This window comes from Pseudogymnoascus destructans (assembly GCF_001641265.1).
Source record: "Pseudogymnoascus destructans isolate 20631-21 unplaced genomic scaffold scaffold_3, whole genome shotgun sequence".
NCBI lineage: Eukaryota > Fungi > Ascomycota > Leotiomycetes > Thelebolales > Thelebolaceae > Pseudogymnoascus > Pseudogymnoascus destructans.
The window spans coordinates 690,417-707,705 of NW_020167522.1; the positions used below are offsets into that span (position 1 = coordinate 690,417).

At 50.4% G+C, this 17,289-nt stretch overlaps 8 protein-coding genes across 8 annotated transcripts; 2 read left to right on the plus strand and 6 right to left on the minus strand.

Annotated features, from left to right (window-relative positions):
* Window positions 1-264: 264 nt before the first annotated feature.
* VC83_01534 (uncharacterized protein) lies at window positions 265-2,626 on the plus strand. The gene is made up of 2 exons (XM_024465209.1): window positions 265-1,053; window positions 1,106-2,626. The coding sequence occupies exons 1-2, from the start codon at window positions 422-424 to the stop codon at window positions 2,265-2,267; spliced, it is 1,794 nt and encodes a 597-aa protein (XP_024327041.1). The 5' UTR covers window positions 265-421; the 3' UTR covers window positions 2,268-2,626.
* A 44-nt stretch (window positions 2,627-2,670) lies between these two features.
* On the minus strand, window positions 2,671-3,164 carry VC83_01535 (uncharacterized protein; the record flags this gene model as incomplete). Its single annotated transcript, XM_024465210.1, has 2 exons — window positions 2,671-2,877; window positions 2,949-3,164. The coding sequence occupies 2 exons, from the start codon at window positions 3,162-3,164 to the stop codon at window positions 2,671-2,673; spliced, it is 423 nt and encodes a 140-aa protein (XP_024327042.1).
* Window positions 3,165-3,737: 573 nt separating this feature from the next.
* VC83_01536 (uncharacterized protein) lies at window positions 3,738-4,746 on the minus strand. Its single transcript, XM_024465211.1, has 2 exons — window positions 4,665-4,746; window positions 3,738-4,615 (listed from the first exon to the last, which is right to left on the minus strand). Coding segments are annotated over exons 1-2 (753 nt in total). The 5' UTR covers window positions 4,666-4,746; the 3' UTR covers window positions 3,738-3,863.
* Window positions 4,747-5,082: 336 nt separating this feature from the next.
* VC83_01537 (uncharacterized protein) lies at window positions 5,083-5,880 on the plus strand. The gene is made up of 2 exons (XM_024465212.1): window positions 5,083-5,481; window positions 5,572-5,880. Exons 1-2 carry the CDS (start codon window positions 5,203-5,205, stop codon window positions 5,767-5,769), a joined length of 477 nt encoding a protein of 158 aa, XP_024327040.1. The 5' UTR covers window positions 5,083-5,202; the 3' UTR covers window positions 5,770-5,880.
* On the minus strand, window positions 5,881-11,060 carry VC83_01538 (uncharacterized protein). The gene is made up of 4 exons (XM_024465213.1): window positions 10,487-11,060; window positions 10,248-10,419; window positions 6,990-10,187; window positions 5,881-6,919 (listed from the first exon to the last, which is right to left on the minus strand). The coding sequence occupies exons 3-4, from the start codon at window positions 10,151-10,153 to the stop codon at window positions 6,172-6,174; spliced, it is 3,912 nt and encodes a 1,303-aa protein (XP_024327037.1). The 5' UTR covers window positions 10,154-10,187; window positions 10,248-10,419; window positions 10,487-11,060; the 3' UTR covers window positions 5,881-6,171.
* Window positions 11,061-11,218: 158 nt separating this feature from the next.
* Window positions 11,219-13,389, minus strand: CCT5 (chaperonin subunit epsilon subunit). The gene is made up of 5 exons (XM_024465214.1): window positions 13,272-13,389; window positions 13,193-13,210; window positions 13,089-13,137; window positions 11,911-13,027; window positions 11,219-11,849 (listed from the first exon to the last, which is right to left on the minus strand). Exons 1-5 carry the CDS (start codon window positions 13,279-13,281, stop codon window positions 11,397-11,399), a joined length of 1,647 nt encoding a protein of 548 aa, XP_024327038.1. The 5' UTR covers window positions 13,282-13,389; the 3' UTR covers window positions 11,219-11,396.
* A 279-nt stretch (window positions 13,390-13,668) lies between these two features.
* Window positions 13,669-13,891, minus strand: VC83_01540 (uncharacterized protein; the record flags this gene model as incomplete). The annotated part of the gene is made up of 2 exons (XM_024465215.1): window positions 13,669-13,758; window positions 13,823-13,891. The coding sequence occupies 2 exons, from the start codon at window positions 13,889-13,891 to the stop codon at window positions 13,669-13,671; spliced, it is 159 nt and encodes a 52-aa protein (XP_024327240.1).
* Window positions 13,892-14,142: 251 nt separating this feature from the next.
* VC83_01541 (uncharacterized protein) lies at window positions 14,143-15,893 on the minus strand (the record flags this gene model as incomplete). The annotated part of the gene is made up of 5 exons (XM_024465216.1): window positions 14,143-14,148; window positions 14,193-14,552; window positions 14,908-15,067; window positions 15,573-15,651; window positions 15,707-15,893. The coding sequence occupies 5 exons, from the start codon at window positions 15,891-15,893 to the stop codon at window positions 14,143-14,145; spliced, it is 792 nt and encodes a 263-aa protein (XP_024327239.1).
* Between the last annotated feature and the right edge of the window lie 1,396 nt (window positions 15,894-17,289).

The window sequence follows — 17,289 nt, forward strand, 5'->3', positions numbered from 1 at the left end:
CTCGATCCAGTAGAGGTAGTAAAAGTATGTGTTGAGTGGAGTATTTGCTCCCCGAAAAATGTGAACTGTAACCTGCATGCTCATTAGCATTATTTCCCCCAAAGCGAGCGTCTGTCAAACAATTGGGGTTTAAGTCCGAACTACTTAATCCGCTGGACCCGCTCACTCGTCCAATCAACGCTAAGTCGCAATTATCCCCGAATGCACGTCCCCTATCATTCGCATCTTCCCGAAAGATCTTCCCAACCTAAACTTTCTCCATACTGTGCTGTTCCTCCTATTCACCTCTTCAGCGTGCCCACTGCCGATCTTTCGCTGACGCATCTTCTTTTTCTTTTCTGCCCCTTTTTATACCTCGTTTATTAAATACAACAGCGAACCCACAGATGCTCAACGGAGGCCTCCTACATCTCAGTGCGTAATGGCCGAGCAAATCTCCACTCCAGGGTCCGCCGCCGACTCCTCCATCTCCAAACCTGCAGCCAACCCCAACAACGCCCCTAAGGACAGGTCGTGTCCCTTCTGCCAGCAGCCCTTCACCTCCTCATCTCTCGGCCGACATCTCGACCTTTACATCAAAGAGAAGAACCCCAAACCTGCAGATGGCGTCCACGATGTCGACGAGATCCGAAAGATGCGCGGCACCATCACGCGCCGACAGCCCCGCAACAGCACTTCACGGCGCGACAGTACTCCCGCCGGGACCCCTCGCGGGGGGGCGAGCGGAAGCCCACATACAAATGGCACGCCGATGCAGAGCCCAAGCATGGTGACGAGGCAGCCGATGGTAGATCATAAGGGGAAGGTTAAGACGACCCTGAATGCTGCGACTTGGCATAGCACAGGGGTTATTAACAATATCCCGCTTGTGAATCAGCGGAATGACTTGAATAGCGGCGAGGGTAGTGATAGGGAGGGAAAGCGCTTCCCAAATAGACACATGCTAGCAAAGAGCACATTTGATCAGAAGCAGAAGATGGTAGAGGCACTAGATAACGCCCGGGCAGCGGAATTGGCACTTCGTGAGATTCTAGGAAGCATCAGGGCTGCTGTGTAAGTTCCAAGTTTACCCACGTCTATGACACCGAACTAACTTATATCCCAGCGCAACGGTTCAACCACACGAGTCGCCGTTCGACTTCGACCCTCTTTCCCTTGACTTCCCGACACTCTGCCTTACCTGCCTCCCTCCGCCCCCAACAATCAACCAGCTCACACCGCTCTCCTCCGTCTCGACCTCCTGGACCATCACACCTCCCGTCGAACCCCAATACGACTCCCTAACGAACTTCTTCCGCGATGCCTTCCACCACACCAGAGTCACCCGTGCCATAAACAACGCCAAACCCCCCCACCCCGACGACGTCCTCTACGCCCACCACGCCAGCCCCGCCATGCAAGCCTCTCTCAACGCCAGCGCCCAAGAATTCGAAGACAAAGTAAACGCCCACGTCCACGCCTCCTTCTCCTTCTGGATGTCCCTCCCGCCGCCCAACCGCGCCGAGCTCTGGAAACTCGAGCTCGCCCGCGCCGTGGGGCAGAAGGACCAGCAAATCACCTCGCTCAACGAGAAGCTCGAGGCTAGCGCACAGGAGAACCAGCATCTGCACCAGCAGGTCGAGTATCTCAGTCGCTGCCAGCAGCCTCGCGAGTTCCAGATGCGGCCACCGAGCACAATGCACATCAGCAAGCGCACGGCTGTCGAGTTGGCTGAGATGGGACTGCGCGGCGGCTCTGTCGGATGGAGTCTCAGCGATCCGGACGAGAACCTGCAGAAGCGTATTGAGTCTGCCGTTGGCCGCTGGCGCGAGGTCGTGCGTAGCAGTCGCGGTGGGGGGATGCAGGGGCAACGCAGCTTGAGTGGCCAGCTGCAGAATGGGCCGCCAGATGGGGCGGGCGACGATATGGACGTTGATGCTGATGGCGATGCGGATGCGGATGCGGATGCTGACGCGGATGAAGAGCACTACGCCGGTGCGCAGATCCAGGAGCAGCTATCACAGGGGTCGTCGCGAGCACCGGAGGCGCCGATGGGCGCGTATTCACATAACCCTGGCGCGGTGAGAAATGGTGGGGGAATGCAGATGCAGGGTGGTAATGGAGGGATGCAGATGCAGCAGGGGAATAATGGGGGCATGCAGATGCAACAGGGCTCTCATGGGGGTGCTGGACATGAGAATGCGAATGGGGGTGTGGGGAGGCGACAGGGGAATATGATTGCGGCGCAGAATGGACGTGCTGGGGGGAGAACGTACCCGCCATACTGAGGCGCCTCCGCTAGCTGTCGGTTCGAAGCACTTTGAAACAAGGGGGAGTAAGATAGAGGAAGAGTACTTCCGGCGAAGGCTTTTGAACATATATACCAGGACGGGAGTTTTCTTGGCATTGTTTCCTTAATTTTGGCCGGTTGAAAACAAGCGGGTTAGGGTTTTTGTATATCAGTGTGTTTTATTAACTTTTCGCATCTTTGGGCGATGGGCTTTTTGCGGGATATAAAATAGGACGCAAGGAGGATGGGATTGATTGGGCGATAACAGTCAGATCTCAACAGTCGATCGGAGGGTTGAGTGCTGGCTTTATATAGTACAGTACAGTATAAATACCTAATACACCCATATTACATATTACATTGGGCATCATCCCAAACTAAGCTATTATTTTGCAGTGATTTTATGCCAGTTCGTCAAGGACCTTTCTCAAGATGCCAGCTTCTATTGCATCCGGCTCTTCGAGCCATCGTGGTTCTTCAGGGGCGCCGGGAGTAGCTACGCGGAGGTAGAAAAGGGAGTGGTGGTGGGAAATGGAGCGGCGGTAAGAAACGGAATGATGGCAAGAAATGGAGTGGTAGTAAGAATCGGAGCGGGTGGCCAGGGTTAACTCCAAGTATGCTGTCAATTTCATCGTCGATGTGCATAGCTCTGCTCAGCTCGAATCCCGGCTCGCCATACATCTGCCGTAGCGGATGCGGATGCAATCATCGCATTGTCTCCGACATCAACGGTCGATAGCTCTGTGTTAATTGCAGCCCAATATTTGCTGAGGCTGAGGTAGTAAGCGCGGGAGACTTTGAGCGAAAGGGGGAATGGAGGCAGCCGCGAAAGACACTGCCTAGCAGTTGAGGGATATTGCTGCTGCTGCAAAGCGGGCAGACACTTCTGCGTCATCTAGAAGCTCCGGAATTTGAGTGATCAAACAACGGCAACATCCCCATGGGATACTATCTACATCGTTAGTGCAAACGAAGCCTGCAAATCCGATCTCTCATCTCATCACACGGAGCAGCTGCAAGCACCACTCCCCTTCTTACCATCGCATATCTTGCCACCCCTTTGTTTCTCACTATCCCCTTTCTTGCCATCGCCCCTCTTCGTCACCGTCACCCCCTCTCACCACTACTGCCTGCGTATGTTAAGCTGCCGTTCCCAAAACATACCATTACAGCCAATAATAAAATAATGATGTTGTTCATTGGGTTGACTGCGGATGATGACAGCAACCAAGTAAAGTATGCCCAGTTCCGATTGTGGCTAGGACATAGAATCCTGTTTAAATGTTAGGTTATGCTTTGCGAATGGTCGAGGCGGCGAACACAAGAAGACCAGTTCATTCAACCTCTGTCAAATCTTAGTTGGTCGTTTTCGCATCTGGGTCTTGAGAATTTACGCATCGTGTTCAAACAAGTAGACAACCCCAAAACAATTTGGATGAACACACATAAACTACCAATGATATGAATTGACTATTGTTCTATTGTTCTATCCCAGAGCCTGTCTATGGTGTTATCTATTCATCGCAGAAAACACAATTGCTCAAAAGCGCCGACACTGCCACTATCACACTCCCAATATCATATCCCAGAAACCTCAGTTTTTCAGCCCACCAATACTCGCATTCAACTCCCTCTCCTCATCCGCCGTCAACGGAATCTTGCTCCCAGCCCGCCTCTTAGAACTCTCCCCCGTCTCCACGAGAGTCTCTTGCTTCTCCCCCTCCCCAAACACATAAGAGCGCCACTCGGTATTCTCCCACCCCGTCCCCTTCACCTTGTGAAATCCCGTCCAATCCTCTGTTATAAAGTGCAAAACCCCCCCGTGCGTCACAACCGCGATATGGGCCTCCTGCCCCGTTCGCTCCTCATACTCCTGCCCTAGCTCCTGCAAAAAGCGCCGCGATACAGCCGCCCGCGCTTCGACCTTCTCCGGCGCAGGACTCCACGGACTCGAGGGACCCTTGACGTTCCACCCCTCCTCCACGCGCGAGAGGTCAATTTTCCCAGCCCATTGCCCGAGGCCGAAGTAGTGCTCGAGGACCTCGGGCGCGCTGCCAGTGTCACAGGGTGCATCGCTCGTCTCTTGCAGTTCTGGGAGGGCGAGGATTTTGAGGGACTTGGGGGGCTCGACTAGCGACGGGAAGGAGAGGAGGGCTGTGAGGATGGTGCGGCGCAGGGGGGAGGCGACGAGGTGTGTGATGCGCTCGGTGTGGGGGAAGGAGGCGGCGAGGGCGGCGCATTGGGATTCTCCGTGCTTTGTGAGGAGGGGGTCGGGCATGGAGTGGTTTGCCGCTGTGAGATTGTGGAACCCTTGCGCGTGGCGCACGAAGTACATAGTGGTAGGCACTACGGGGATCAGCGGGGGTTGGAGGGGGTCGTGGGAGGGTTAACTTACTGGTGAAGTGGCAACGTTTGAGGAGTATTAATTCAGCGAGACTTGCAACAGGAGAGTTGAGGGTATTATTTAAATTGAGGCGGAATATGTTGAGTAGTGCTCACCTGTGGCAACCCTGAAGGCATGACACAAGGTGGGGTTACAGGACGACAGTGGTCCGGGTAACGTAACCCCACCATGGATGAGAACTCATATAAATAAACAAAATATCATCAGAAACCTCAATAAAATTCCATGCAGAACAAAATAAATGATCACAACTAACTAACATCTAGCCGTGTGGCTTCAATGGCCAATAATAATTGACGAAATTAGGTCAACCGCTCGACCGACAATGTGAGCCCGCGTTATGACGTTATTTCCGACCATAACTATACATTACCAGCAAACAGCTTCATGTAGATAGCAACCTCGCTCCTTCCATTCATCTCCCTCTCTCGCGAAAATCGTAGAATCCAACCTTTGAGCTCTTATCAAATATCCTTTATACACTTTTCCACACCCCTCACAGCATCACTAAACCTCACCCCACCCCACCATGCGCCCGTCCCTCCACCTAGCCCGCTACGCCCGCCCATCTCCCCCGCACACGCGTGCAGTCCACATCCCACCATCCGTCAGATCGATCCTCAAGCCCATCATCAAGCCCATCATCAAGCCCGTGCCTCCCGAGGAGGAAACCCGCGATACAACCGGCGAGACGCACGAGTACACGCTATCGAGCGACGATCAGCGCACGGCGAAGGATAAGGAAAGCTTCGATCCGAAGGTTACGCGGCCGGAGCTTGAGAGGGAAGAGGCGGCGAGAGAGCACGAGGTGAGCTAGCTTACTCAATACTCCCCGGTTTTTGAGATGCTGCGAAGCTGTGCTTCTATTTGTATGAAAGAAGGATGCTGATCCGCATAGGCTGATCACAGTAATAACCCCCTCGAGTATTCGCCTGCGAATCGAGAAGTGTCGAAGCAGTGCCCTCAGACGGAAGACAGAGCAGAAGGTGCGCCGAAGGACAGGAGGCCCAGTTCTCAAGGGCACCCCAAGAAGGGGAAGGTGGTGCCGAAGGCTCCTGACGCAGGAAAGGGGTCGTGGACTAGATGGCTGGGATGATTTGAAGAGGCTTGAAATAGTGGAAACGGATGAGGGTTGGCTTGTCGCTGTATATTATTTGGGTATGGGGAATGCAAACCAGACTGACTTGAGTATGGACGGAGATTGTGGAAGTTTTGTCAGATTCATAGGATTGGCTAATCTAAGTCTCACCACGCAGAATCCAGACCCCGTCTCTCATAAACAACAGCTCTTCGCAAAAACAAGAAACTTTTGAAATGAAATTTCTCCAGCCATCCATAATGCACCACCCATAAACTCTGCCACAAAGTTCCATAGCATCCAGGTGTGAGATCTTCCAATCCCTTCGGCACACCTCATATCCGCGCAAAAAAGAAACCAAGTATAAAACAATTCTTGAAAGTAGCATTGCATACAACATCAATGTCGCCCTTTTGGCCATTAGACCGCGCTGGAAAATAGCGCCTGGATCTGAAGCTCATGAAAGTGGTCTGCAATTCGTTCGCCTCTGGTAGAGGCCGGAGCGTACTCTTCAGGATCTGAGTCGATCTCCAGGCCATCGAGAACCATAATATAGATATTTGGTATCCTAAACCCAGGGTTCAACTCATCAGCTTGCCATGCCAAAGCAGACATGAGAACATCTTTGGCTACAGGAGTGCGAAACTCTTCATCCTCATCTCTAGTGCTAATGAGCATCATCAGCCTCCGCAAATTCGTAAATTTCCAGATGGCGTCTCGAAAAACGCAGTCGTCGTTGATGAGCCAATCTCGTAGTTTGAGAGTCAAGGACTGAATGTTGGCGAAATCGACAGGAAGGAGGGATTGCATCATAGGGACAAAATAGCCCGAGCGGCGAGTGCAGAGGTAAACAGATGATGCCTCGTAATTGATATAAGTTCGCGGTGGAGATGTAACAGTCCCAAGTCCGAGTGAAAAGTATTTCAATGCCTCAACTCGTGATTCATTACAAGTATCGAGGAGAGGAGGATGTCGAGTGAAGCAGACATATTTTGCCGTAGGCTTTGTACTGCGCACATTCTTGAAGTGCTGGTGTACAATCGGAGAATATGGAAGGGCGAGACAAAAGCCCCATATCTTCAGACGAATTTCTGCGGGTAGAAGAGGAAACCGAACAAATTGCCCCTTGGCCTTCGTTGGAGGTGCCATTGGAACTATCGTTAAGCTCCTACCCATACGATATTAGTCCACATACCCAAACACCAAATAGTATATCTGACAAATCGAAATGCCCTTACCAAGCCCCGCAGTCATACTGGCTGGTCTTGGCACCGTGTCTTGGTGGCTTCGTATTTTGAAATCTTGGATCCTTAGATTTGTAGATCTGTTGCAACTTCGGATCGTGGACAAAGTCACATTTATCTCCATTCTCACAGTGGTATCTCCCGCCGTGGAATCGGGGGCAGTATCTCGTGAGCTTCGTATTGCACCGAGTGTTGTTGACAACGGGCTGCGAAATATTGCTACTGCCTGATTCAATCACCTCCTTTGCGGCAATGGGCTTCGTATTTGAGGCTTCGCGGCTGGTGATTGAAACGACTCGTGACGTGGATTTCTTTCCTGGTACCACGGATATGTTCCCGGATTTTTTGGCCTTCGGTGCTTTGCCAACAGCTTTATCAGTCCTGTCTCTGAAAACCGTAACAAGGCTAGTCTGAGATCCTCCCGAACTGTTCGTACGTGCGCGTGTGGCAACTTCTGCATCTCCAGTTGCAATATGCGCCGCAAAGTTCCCCCAAGCAGCTGCACCTTCGGATTTTGCTGGCGAGGGTGGTTTAATGGATGCATTTCTAACCACAACCTTCTTCTCAGCCAAGTTGCTTAGTTTCTTGGTTTCCTGAGTACATTTCTGGATTTCTTGAGAGAGATGACCCTTAGCATCGACCTTGTAGATATCCTGTGCGGAAACTTGGCGAAGCTTATACTCTCTCAACGTATCGCGAAGCTTGACATCATGGTTGAATCTACACCCTCCATCCGCCGTGCAAATGAACCCCAAAACAAAGTTTCTGCAGCTGTTCTTCATCACCTGCGCACGAAGACCTTCTTCGTGCTTGAATTTGCAATTATTGGGTCCAGCATTGCAGCGCGTGCCAAATAGATAGTTGAGGCACAGCGGTGCAGTGGTTCTAATGGCAACGGGAATGGCGGTGGTGATTGGATCCAGCACGTTGGGACGTTCCTGTGTATGTTTATGGTTTTCATTGCTGGAAGTCTCGGTCTTGTTCGAGCAAGCACCGTCCATGAATGGCATCGATCGGTACGATCGAACCCCATTCAATGTGTCTCGAAGGTCGATATCATGTCGATACTTGCACGTCTCAGCGTGGCAAGGCAATCCCAGAAGAAAGTTGAAGCAAATGTCGTTCGCGAATCTGGTGGCGTTGCGGAAAACTGTATCGTGGTAAAGTGTGCAGGTAGGCATTCGAGGACATTCGTGGCCCAGAGCAAACTCGAGGCATCTTGGTGCATTCGCAGGCGCCATGGACGAGCCATAAATCACCTCGGTAGCCTTTTGGGCCACCGTCATCTCCTTTCTATTCTTGTTATGAATGACCACGTCATGATAGAGCGTGCAAAATTTCCGATTGTGACAGAGCTGACCACTGTTATATTCCATGCAAGGTTGCATCATAGCAGTGTTGCGAAGCTCATTATCATGGTACCTATCGCATTCATTGCCATAGTAACATGGAAATCCGCGGATATAGTTTATGCATAACTCGGCTTTCATGGAGCCAGCTTTGGCCATTATTGTCCGTCCATAGCTAACAGACTCCTTTGGAACCTGGTGGCGAGAGTTGCTATTCTGGAGAACGCTATTCCAAGAATTTTCTGAGCTTATGCCTGTCTTCGCACCAGCCGGTGTATGAGCAGCTTCTATTAGCCCATTCGATGGCTTGGTCGCTGCCACTGCATTCGATACAACTGGGAAGGCTGGGCGGCTCAAGAGCCTGACGCCTGAAACTGCTTCCCCATATGAACTGCTCGTTACTGTGGCTTGTCGAGGCACAAACTTGGCGACAAATTCAACTCTGCTTTGAGAAGATGCCTCCTTTGCTCTGATGATGTTCTCCTCCTCAATAGCCTTGTCGTCGGCCGCAATGAATTTTGCCGCATTCAGCCAAGCATTGATGTGAGCCGAATTGTCGCGAACGGCAGCTGCCTGCGGGCTTTGATATTTCAGGACAGCCGGATTATTTCTGGAGGCATTGGGAAGGTTGCTCAAAGGAGCCTCGTGAATAATACCAAGGCCAAAGGCAGGTTGGCCTTGGCCCAAGGGAGATCCAGGCTTCATTGGACTAGTTTGACGATTTCCAAATGGCAGGCAAACCCGTGGCTTCTCAGAGCCGCTGTCGTATGCCGGATGACCGATACCGAGTGGTGTAGGAGTGTCAGCCGTATTAACACGGCGATGGATAAAACCCATGACTTTTGCGGTGATATTGATTGACTTCCGTGAAGTTCTAGATCTTTTGCTAGAGTTGGTTGAAATGGATAAGTTCTTGATGTCTCTCTCTCCCATAAACGCCCACATTTCATCGGTAATTCCCTCAGGCTTTACGCCCGCACCAGCTTCGAAAGGCAAAAATCCAGCAGTAGCTGCAATGCCACCCGCAATGCGGTCAATATTCTTTGTAACATGGACAGGCAACCTGCTGATAAAGGCCGGCGCGTTCTCTTTGGCTGCGGCGAGCAATTTGACATTTTGCTCACGAAGTGGAACAGTCCCAGTGCTGGAAGTGAGCATGTCAGTTTTGTATTTGAGAACTCCGTCCAGGTGGTCTTGGCCGACCATGGTGGTGCTCTCGGCGAGTCGTGGGATAAAAGACGCAGCAAACACTGCACGGTACTGATTCCACTCATTAAAGCTCAGCTTTCCCACAGCAGAATCGATGCTCGACGATTGACTCGCGTTTGAACTGCCGTTGGAGCTCTTGCGCAAATGCGGATGCACGTAGTCGGTGGGGGGAGTAGTGGCAGTGGAAGGCACGCTTGGCGAGGTATCGGAAGTTGAGGCAGTTTGTGATACTGTTGACTTCGTGAGAATTTGCTTTGGGGGGGCAGTTCCAGCTTTAGAAGGAACAGCAAGGCTGGATGATGTTAGCTTTGCTGTGTCGGACATCATCAATGCCTTGTGTGCTTCACTGCCAACTTTCTTCTCGTCTTGCTTCAAATTTTCCCAATTAATACGAGCTTCGTCATCGTGAAAGTATCTGCAGTTAGGGCTTTTGTGGCATGGACGACCCAATATATAATTCTTGCATATCTGTTGCCCAGGCTTCGGCTTTGTCTGCGGAGTCGAGTGGAGCTGTCGGGGTGGACCAGCATTTCGAGCCATAGACGAGGCTCTGTCAGATTGGCGACCCATTTTGGATCTATCTGCATGAGTAGAGAACATCGTGGCTCAGTAGGGTATATCTCACGATCAAATACTAGTGTTGATTATTCATCAGTGACTTATCAAAATAGAGTGAATGATCTTGGGGACTTACAGGAAGATGCAAATGTGATTCATTGCCAGGGTTAAATAACACTGGATGGAATCAAACTCGAGGAGAGAATGGGTATCTTGGTAGAAAGTCTTGGATAACACGCAAGAGAAGGCGAGGTATGTGAGATGGGTGTTGGTGTTTTCGGGAAGTGAATTTGAGTCGGAAACCAAATCTAGTTGACTATGTCAGTTATTGGTACATCTTCACGCTTTCGATTGAATAAAAACTTCAGAACGTACTTGATGATGTCCGAAAGAGTTGAGAAGACAAGTTGAGGACCAAGCTCGAGGGTTGTATGATGAGAAGCTGAAAACGCCGAAGTGAACTCAGTTTGTCGGAGTAGGTTTATTCGAAGATTCAGTGACCGAAAAGGTTTATGATAGAAGTGAAGTGTAAGATCAAAAAGGTTGAAAGAGAGGTATTCACAAAGTTGTTGGAAAGAGGTTGAAGAAGAAAAGGAGGAAGTGTGTGGGAGTGAAAGTGAAGTTTAAATTTATTCACGCGTAGGCAGCCGGGTTACAGGTTAACGCTTAACGTGCCAAATTGAAGTCAGGCGGCTGGGAAGAAGCGGCTGGAGGCGGCTGGGGGTCAAGAGTAAAGAGGCAGGAGCGTCAAGAGGCTCTAAGCCAAAAAATAGTCACTCCACAGAACAGAGCTGTTCGACCCAACACTTTTGGGTTAGTGCTCCCCTACCTCTATTCTCAATCTTGCCATGCTCCCACTGGGATAGCAAAATGATTATCCTGAATTCACAAGTAACTGTGTAATGCAACAGTCTCGTCAAGCACTATGCAGCTGATCAAAACATTTTTTGCTTTGCACCAGCTTGGTGTAGCTATTGAGATACAATTTAGACCAAAGAAACTTACAAACCCTCGATATACTGAAGGGATAAAACCAGGCCAGTGAGAGGACTTCAGGAACATGAAACGCATAAATAACTTACAGATATCCAATCGCAACAAAATTAACCTCAAACTGCAGGAAATAGGAAGACATGCTGGATCACAAAGAACACATAAAGCTCCTCTAATTCGTGGTCCCATTTTGGTAGCTTTTCATCTATAGATAGACACTATCTATCCATCATACACAGCCATCCCAATTATGATACTGTACATGCCCCCATGCCATCCCGAGAGAACCCACCTAATAATCGCCCTCCCCGGTCCCCGCAATAATCACATTATTGATCTTCAACACCATCCTGCACAGCTGCGTCGCCAGCATAAGCTGCTGCCTCTTCCCAATGAGCGGATCGATCACAAACGCATCCCTCATATCGTTGCTCCCCGTCTGCATGCAGTCGACACCCAGCCTCGAGTTCTTCTCCGTCACCTGTCGGCTCTTGATGCTCGCCAGCGCGGCGATAGGCGATAAGCCAGAGTTCTCGGCGAGAGTCATTGGGATCTGGTCCAGCGCATCGGCGAAGGCGCGCATGGCGTACTGCTCCAGGCCAGGCGACGACACAGCCGCGTCCTCGACGGCAATCGAACACGCGATCTCGGCGGCACCACCACCATACACGACGCGGTTGTCACGGACAAGGTTGCGTACGACGCAGAGGGCGTCGTGGAGGGAGCGCTTGGCCTCGTCGATGATCTGTCGTTGGTTGTTAGTCACGTGTTTGAGGTTCAATATGCAGAGGTACAGGGGGACGCACCATCTTGTTGCTACCGCGGACGAAGACGGTCACAGCGCGGGTGTTGGCGCACTCCTCGATCACGAGCATCTTCTCCCTCGTGGTTCCGAAGCTCATCTCCCTGACAACGCCAGCCTTGCCCAACTTCGCCTCGGAGAGGTCCTCGAAGCGCGGCACGATGCGGCCGTTTGTCGCGATGGCGATAAGCTCCATCTCCGGGCCGCCAACCCATCTTACAGCGGGCAGCTGGTTCTGTAACAGCAAGTGGTTCGCCTCGTCATCGAAACCCCACTGGCAGATAACCAGGTTAGCTCCCGTATCCTTGATCTGCTTGATCATGCCCGTGAACTTGTCCTTCTCGTAGGTTTGGAGCTTCTTGAACTCCTCCACCGACGTGATGTCCAACTTGTGCTTCGTCTTCGGCTTCGGGGGCTCGAACGCGCACGTCAGGATCGCAATCTTGGCATCGCGAACCTCGGACGGCATCTGTGGGTGCGAGAAGTCCTTGTCCACAATAACACCCTTGACCAACAGAGAGTCCTCAAGCGAACCTCCAACCTTGCCGTCCACCTTGATCAACTCGAAGTCGACGTCCTTGCGCTCGAGGTCGGCGACGGAGAGAATGGCGTCAACGGCGATCTGGGCGAACTGGTCGTGTGCCTTCGACACGATCTTGCTTCCTAAGCTCGTCCGTGCCACCTTGAACAGGTTATCCTTGTGATCTGGCGAAAACTCAATTGTGTCTGCGATCCTATCCAGCTCTGCAACAGCAATATCGCACGCCTGGTCGTAGCCGTCTGCTATCCGGATAGGGTGGATTCCCTTATCAATCAGCTCAGCTGCCTGCTCCAACAAAGCACCAGCCAGAACGACAACACCCGTTGTTCCATCACCTATCTCATCGTCTTGTGATTTCGACAGCTCGACGAGAAGTTTTGCGACGTGGTTTTGGATCTCCATTTGGCCGAGGATGGTGGCACCATCGTTGGTTACTGTGATGTCTCCGTCTGGGGAAATGAGGATCTTGTCGAGTCCGCGGGGTCCTAATGAGGTCTTGACGATGTTGGCGACTGTGCGGGCGGCAAGGATATGAGATTTGACAGCTTCGTTGCCATGTTGTCTCTTCTTCTTTCCCTGACTGAGATATGGGTAAGCTTTGACTCCTGATGAAGGGGTCTGGAGCCGCAGGGAGGACGTACTCTCTAACGATAATAAATGGTCGGCCTTGCTCGTCTTTCACGACCTGAGCTATAATACCACACCGTCAGTATAATCGAAAGCGATTCTATCGGGAGTTTCTTACCCTGGGACATATCGATGTCTAGAAGAACCACATTAGCAATCCGCACCACAAGCTATCTTCAGGGGTGGGGGGGACATACTCATCGCCATCTTGAAGGTCGCAGGAGCTGCTCCTGCAAATCAACTAGCTGTAGAGTAATTCGATAAAAGCTTCGAAAGGCGTATAATATGTATCGGTGTGGTAAAACACCTTATATGCTGCTTCAACGCGGCCCTATCCAGATAAACGCGCCCACTTGATGTCTCGCCAAAATTTCATATCAGGCAACAACTAGTTGATGCCTTAAAATATAGCCTCGCCGCGCCAAGAAACGGGAGAGCATTAGGGGTATCTTAGTTTACAGTATACAAAATCGCAATTGGGACCAAATTTACGGTATGTGTTGGATTCCAGCTTTTGACTATGAATTATCGTAATTTCTTATCCTACACGGTAGCAGCATCCGTATCCAACATTAGCATGCCGCAAAGCCCCGCCTAATCTTTCTTCTTCGCCAGTGCTCCTCCTCCCCTCCTCTTATACTTCCTCGGATCCTTGCGGCTCATCGCGGCTTTATCTCTTGTCCCCTTTCCTCATTCCCATCATTATCAACTGTCGACACTGCCACGCCTCCATGACACTTAAACTCACCGCACCGAAGTTCCTGCGCATCACCTCTGCCGCCATGCCTGCGTCTGGACCCCGGCGGAAGCGGGACATGCTTCACCTCCACCCAGGCGAACCACTCCCACTGAATGGCCGCTGCACGCACTACGCGAAATCTTACCGTTGGTTTATGTTTGGTTGTTGCAAAAAGGTCTACCCCTGTGACAGATGCCACGACCAGAATGGATGAAGAGAGCGAGGGCGATCAAGAAACCCTTTAACCTCTTGACACAACGGAATGAGGGACAGCGTTATCGTTTCCCTTCATTGAGATTTATGGCATCGAACTTCTCGAAACCACGGTCTTAAATCTAACAATCAAGTGTGAGCGATGCAGAGACACCATGGATATCACGGGACTTCGCAACGGTGGTGTCTTAGCCAGAACATGCATATTTTGAGCCATGAAATTAACATGGCCCATCAGTGTCGTATCCTTCTCTTTCTTTGCACGCTCCTCTGCCTCTGTTGCCTTTGCATCTTCAGGCTTCACGCCTTCCAACGTAATGCGACAATTCTGCAATGGATACAGAAGCGGCACGAACAAGACTATCGTCTTGATGGACCGAAGAGGTACTGGGAGTTCGCCTGGTTTGCGTGGCTCAACCAGCAGAGTATAGGCAATTCCATCTCCAGACTTCTTGTAAAGGGGCAATCGCCCCAGTCTTGCCTTAAGCTGCCTCGTTTCCGAGTTTCTCTTGGCTTGAGCTTCCTCCTTTTGGACCTTAGAATATTACACAGGTTCAGGACAAGGAGCTTGCACCGGTTTCGGCGCCTGGACAGCTTTCCCTTTAGTAGTGGATGACAGAACTTCAGTGTGTACCGTCCTCACAGTTAAGTTTTCCAGATGCCGTTTATCAGCATTGGCCACCAGCTTATCGTCTCGGCCTTCTTCTCACCCAAGAAGGCCTCGAGGTTCTAATACAGCGCTCCCATCAATGCTAGCAACGTCATACTTCGTATTCTAGCCTCCACTAACCCATCAAATCCCCTTTCCACATTGGTAAACCCCCTGGGGATATCGCTATTCCTAATCCTCTCGGCGACTCTTCTGGATAGCCTTGTGGCACCGCAAGTAAGGACGCCAGTGCGGTCATCTCAAACGGGAAATCCGGATCCGACGGCTTCAAATCAAACTCGAGAATGACACCACCATCTTCAGATTTGCGCTCCCGGGGCTTGTAGCGCCGCCTAATCTGGCCGAAGCTGGAACTCTCTCGGGTCCTCAGTCTGTGCCTGAGGAATTGGCTTGGGCACAACGCGCGACGAAGGAACGGGCTTCGTTACTGCGTGGGCGCGCGAAGTGGTAAGGGGCGTCTTGGATTGGGGGGTTGAAGAACTGTCGCTGGCGACGGAGTCAGGCCGAGGAGCTGGGTTGTGATAATGGTTAGATGTAAAAATAACGTGACGAGTATATGCCAAGTATCGATTCATTCCATGAATCGATCATCCTTGGAGAAGCGATACATGTACGAAACTCTGCGGTGCACTGCAACCAGGGTGCACAACCTCATGCGAGCAATCGAGCTGCACAGGAATCGATATCATGCGAACAACCCCGATCGCAATCGCCATCAGACGATGGCCCGCAGTCTCGCCTCTCGGATCCCAACAATAGATCCTTATGACGCAACCCTCGACGCGCCCCTTTCCACCAATAACATCGGCGGTATCAAAACCACACCCTCAACAAAAAGCCAGCAATACGTACTCGCAGCGGTCCCATAGAACCTACATGCCTTCCCACGTTTCGTATCCAAGCCAGCCGGAACCGCACTCCCCGGCCACGATGTCACCAGCAGCCATACACGCATCTGCCAACGCATCAGCAAGGTCAAGTGACCACCACACACTTATCGATCAACTAACTATGCACCACGGGCGGTGCGTCAATGCGAGTCACCTTTGCCGTCGAGGCGGTGAGGATCAACGGCCGTGGATTGGGGGGAGGGAAAAAGGGAGCGGGGCTGCTGACCTGAAGAAGTGAGGGCGCTTGCGGACGCGGTAGGGCTGGCGTGGGTGAAGTGGGTAAAGTGGGTGAAGTGACTATGGCCATTGTTGTGGGGGGTGTGTCGTGTTAGGTTTCGTTTCGTAAGGCGGGGTGGTGAGTGGTGAGGGGGTGAGGGGTGGTGCAATCAGTGTATTTTAGGGTCTAGGCTGTTGCTGGGAAGTGACGCTTGATGTTGGTGTTGTTTCCCTGTTTGCCTGTTTGCGGGAGTTGATGGTTAGGGAACTAGTGCTTCGCTGAGTCCCGTTGCTGTTTATATCATACTAGGTCAGCTTATTATTAATTTTTAATTGAAGCGGCGAAAAATAGATAATACTCATTTTTCTTGTGATCCATTATGAGCCATCATTGATCGTATGCGCGGTGTTGACTCATGGTATTGCTCCACGGCGGCCGAGTCACCTCGGGCGATATGCAACTTCCACGCGCAAGACTACATGCATGACACGACATAAATCTACTGCTAAGAGAAAATGCACACAAACAAAAATAAGTCAGACATATAATAATTAATAATATTTAGCCAAGTTAAGTTATTTATGAATTAATTAATTAATTAGCTAGCGTATTTCACATGCGAGCTGGTCACCTAAGCGTCAACTTGACAAAACTCAACTTATGGCAACACCAACCCAAGCTAAAACCTCTAATCAAGAGGGTAGGATACTTCTAGCTATCTAATCAATCAAACAAGGCTATATTCAAAGTATCCGAGCTGCTATAATGTCGTATGACATCCCATTTGAGTCGCTACATACACAACTTAACATGTTACTTCTTAACGTGACACTACCCCTAATTCACACAAGTTAACTCTGTACAAAGAGGCAGCTCTTTGTTAGTACATTCTCGACCTAGATTCAAGTGGATTTCCACCCTAGCCATAGGCTATGTAAGAAATGGCAGACCTTCTACTCTCTAAACAAGGCAAGAGCCCTATTTGGAAACTAGACTACTAACTTCATAAAGTGTCGTATAGAAATCAAAGCAAAGTTTATTTAGAAGATGATTATAAATGAGTAAAATGTAAAGATCTAAAGATAATTAAAGGGTAGTTCTCCCTTATATGAAACATAGTTGTAAAATATAGAATCTTAGAGTAGGATATCTATAACTTTAATGAAGTAGTTTTCATAATAGGAGTTATTACTACTACAAAGGTAGTTATAAGCTTAGTAGTAAAGAGCTGTCTAAAGACTATATAGCTAGGGAATAGAGAGTAGGTGTTAATTATCTAAGATGTTAATTCGTATAGGTAGGTGTAATGCTACTTCCTAAGCAATAGGATATATAGAGGTTTCTTACATAAAGGTTTAACTTAACAGAGGAGGTAACGTGCATGTATAACGAAAGTGCCAAACAAGCGAAAGTGCCAAAATTATGCGGTGACCAACCCCCCCAACTAAATGTTAAATTCCTCCACAACAAAACATGCACCATAAAA

What these genes read in the sequence shown, in the direction of transcription:
- CCT5 (XM_024465214.1), bottom strand. An exon ending in CCATTTATTATCGTTAGAGA is followed by an intron (nt 13,028 to 13,088) that starts GTACGTCCTCCC and finishes CCCATATCTCAG; the next exon opens with TCAGGGAAAGAAGAAGAGAC. An exon ending in TCCGCGGTAGCAACAAGATG is followed by an intron (nt 11,850 to 11,910) that starts GTGCGTCCCCCT and finishes AACCAACGACAG; the next exon opens with ATCATCGACGAGGCCAAGCG.
- VC83_01534 (XM_024465209.1), top strand. Translation starts at nt 422, where the DNA reads ATGGCCGAGCAAATCTCCACTCCAGGGTCCGCCGCCGACTCCTCCATC. An exon ending in GGAAGCATCAGGGCTGCTGT is followed by an intron (nt 1,054 to 1,105) that starts GTAAGTTCCAAG and finishes CTTATATCCCAG; the next exon opens with CGCAACGGTTCAACCACACG.
- VC83_01537 (XM_024465212.1), top strand. Translation starts at nt 5,203, where the DNA reads ATGCGCCCGTCCCTCCACCTAGCCCGCTACGCCCGCCCATCTCCCCCG. An exon ending in AGGCGGCGAGAGAGCACGAG is followed by an intron (nt 5,482 to 5,571) that starts GTGAGCTAGCTT and finishes TGATCCGCATAG; the next exon opens with GCTGATCACAGTAATAACCC.
- VC83_01538 (XM_024465213.1), bottom strand. Translation starts at nt 10,153, where the DNA reads ATGTTCTCTACTCATGCAGATAGATCCAAAATGGGTCGCCAATCTGAC. An exon ending in CAGTATGACTGCGGGGCTTG is followed by an intron (nt 6,920 to 6,989) that starts GTAAGGGCATTT and finishes TCGTATGGGTAG; the next exon opens with GAGCTTAACGATAGTTCCAA.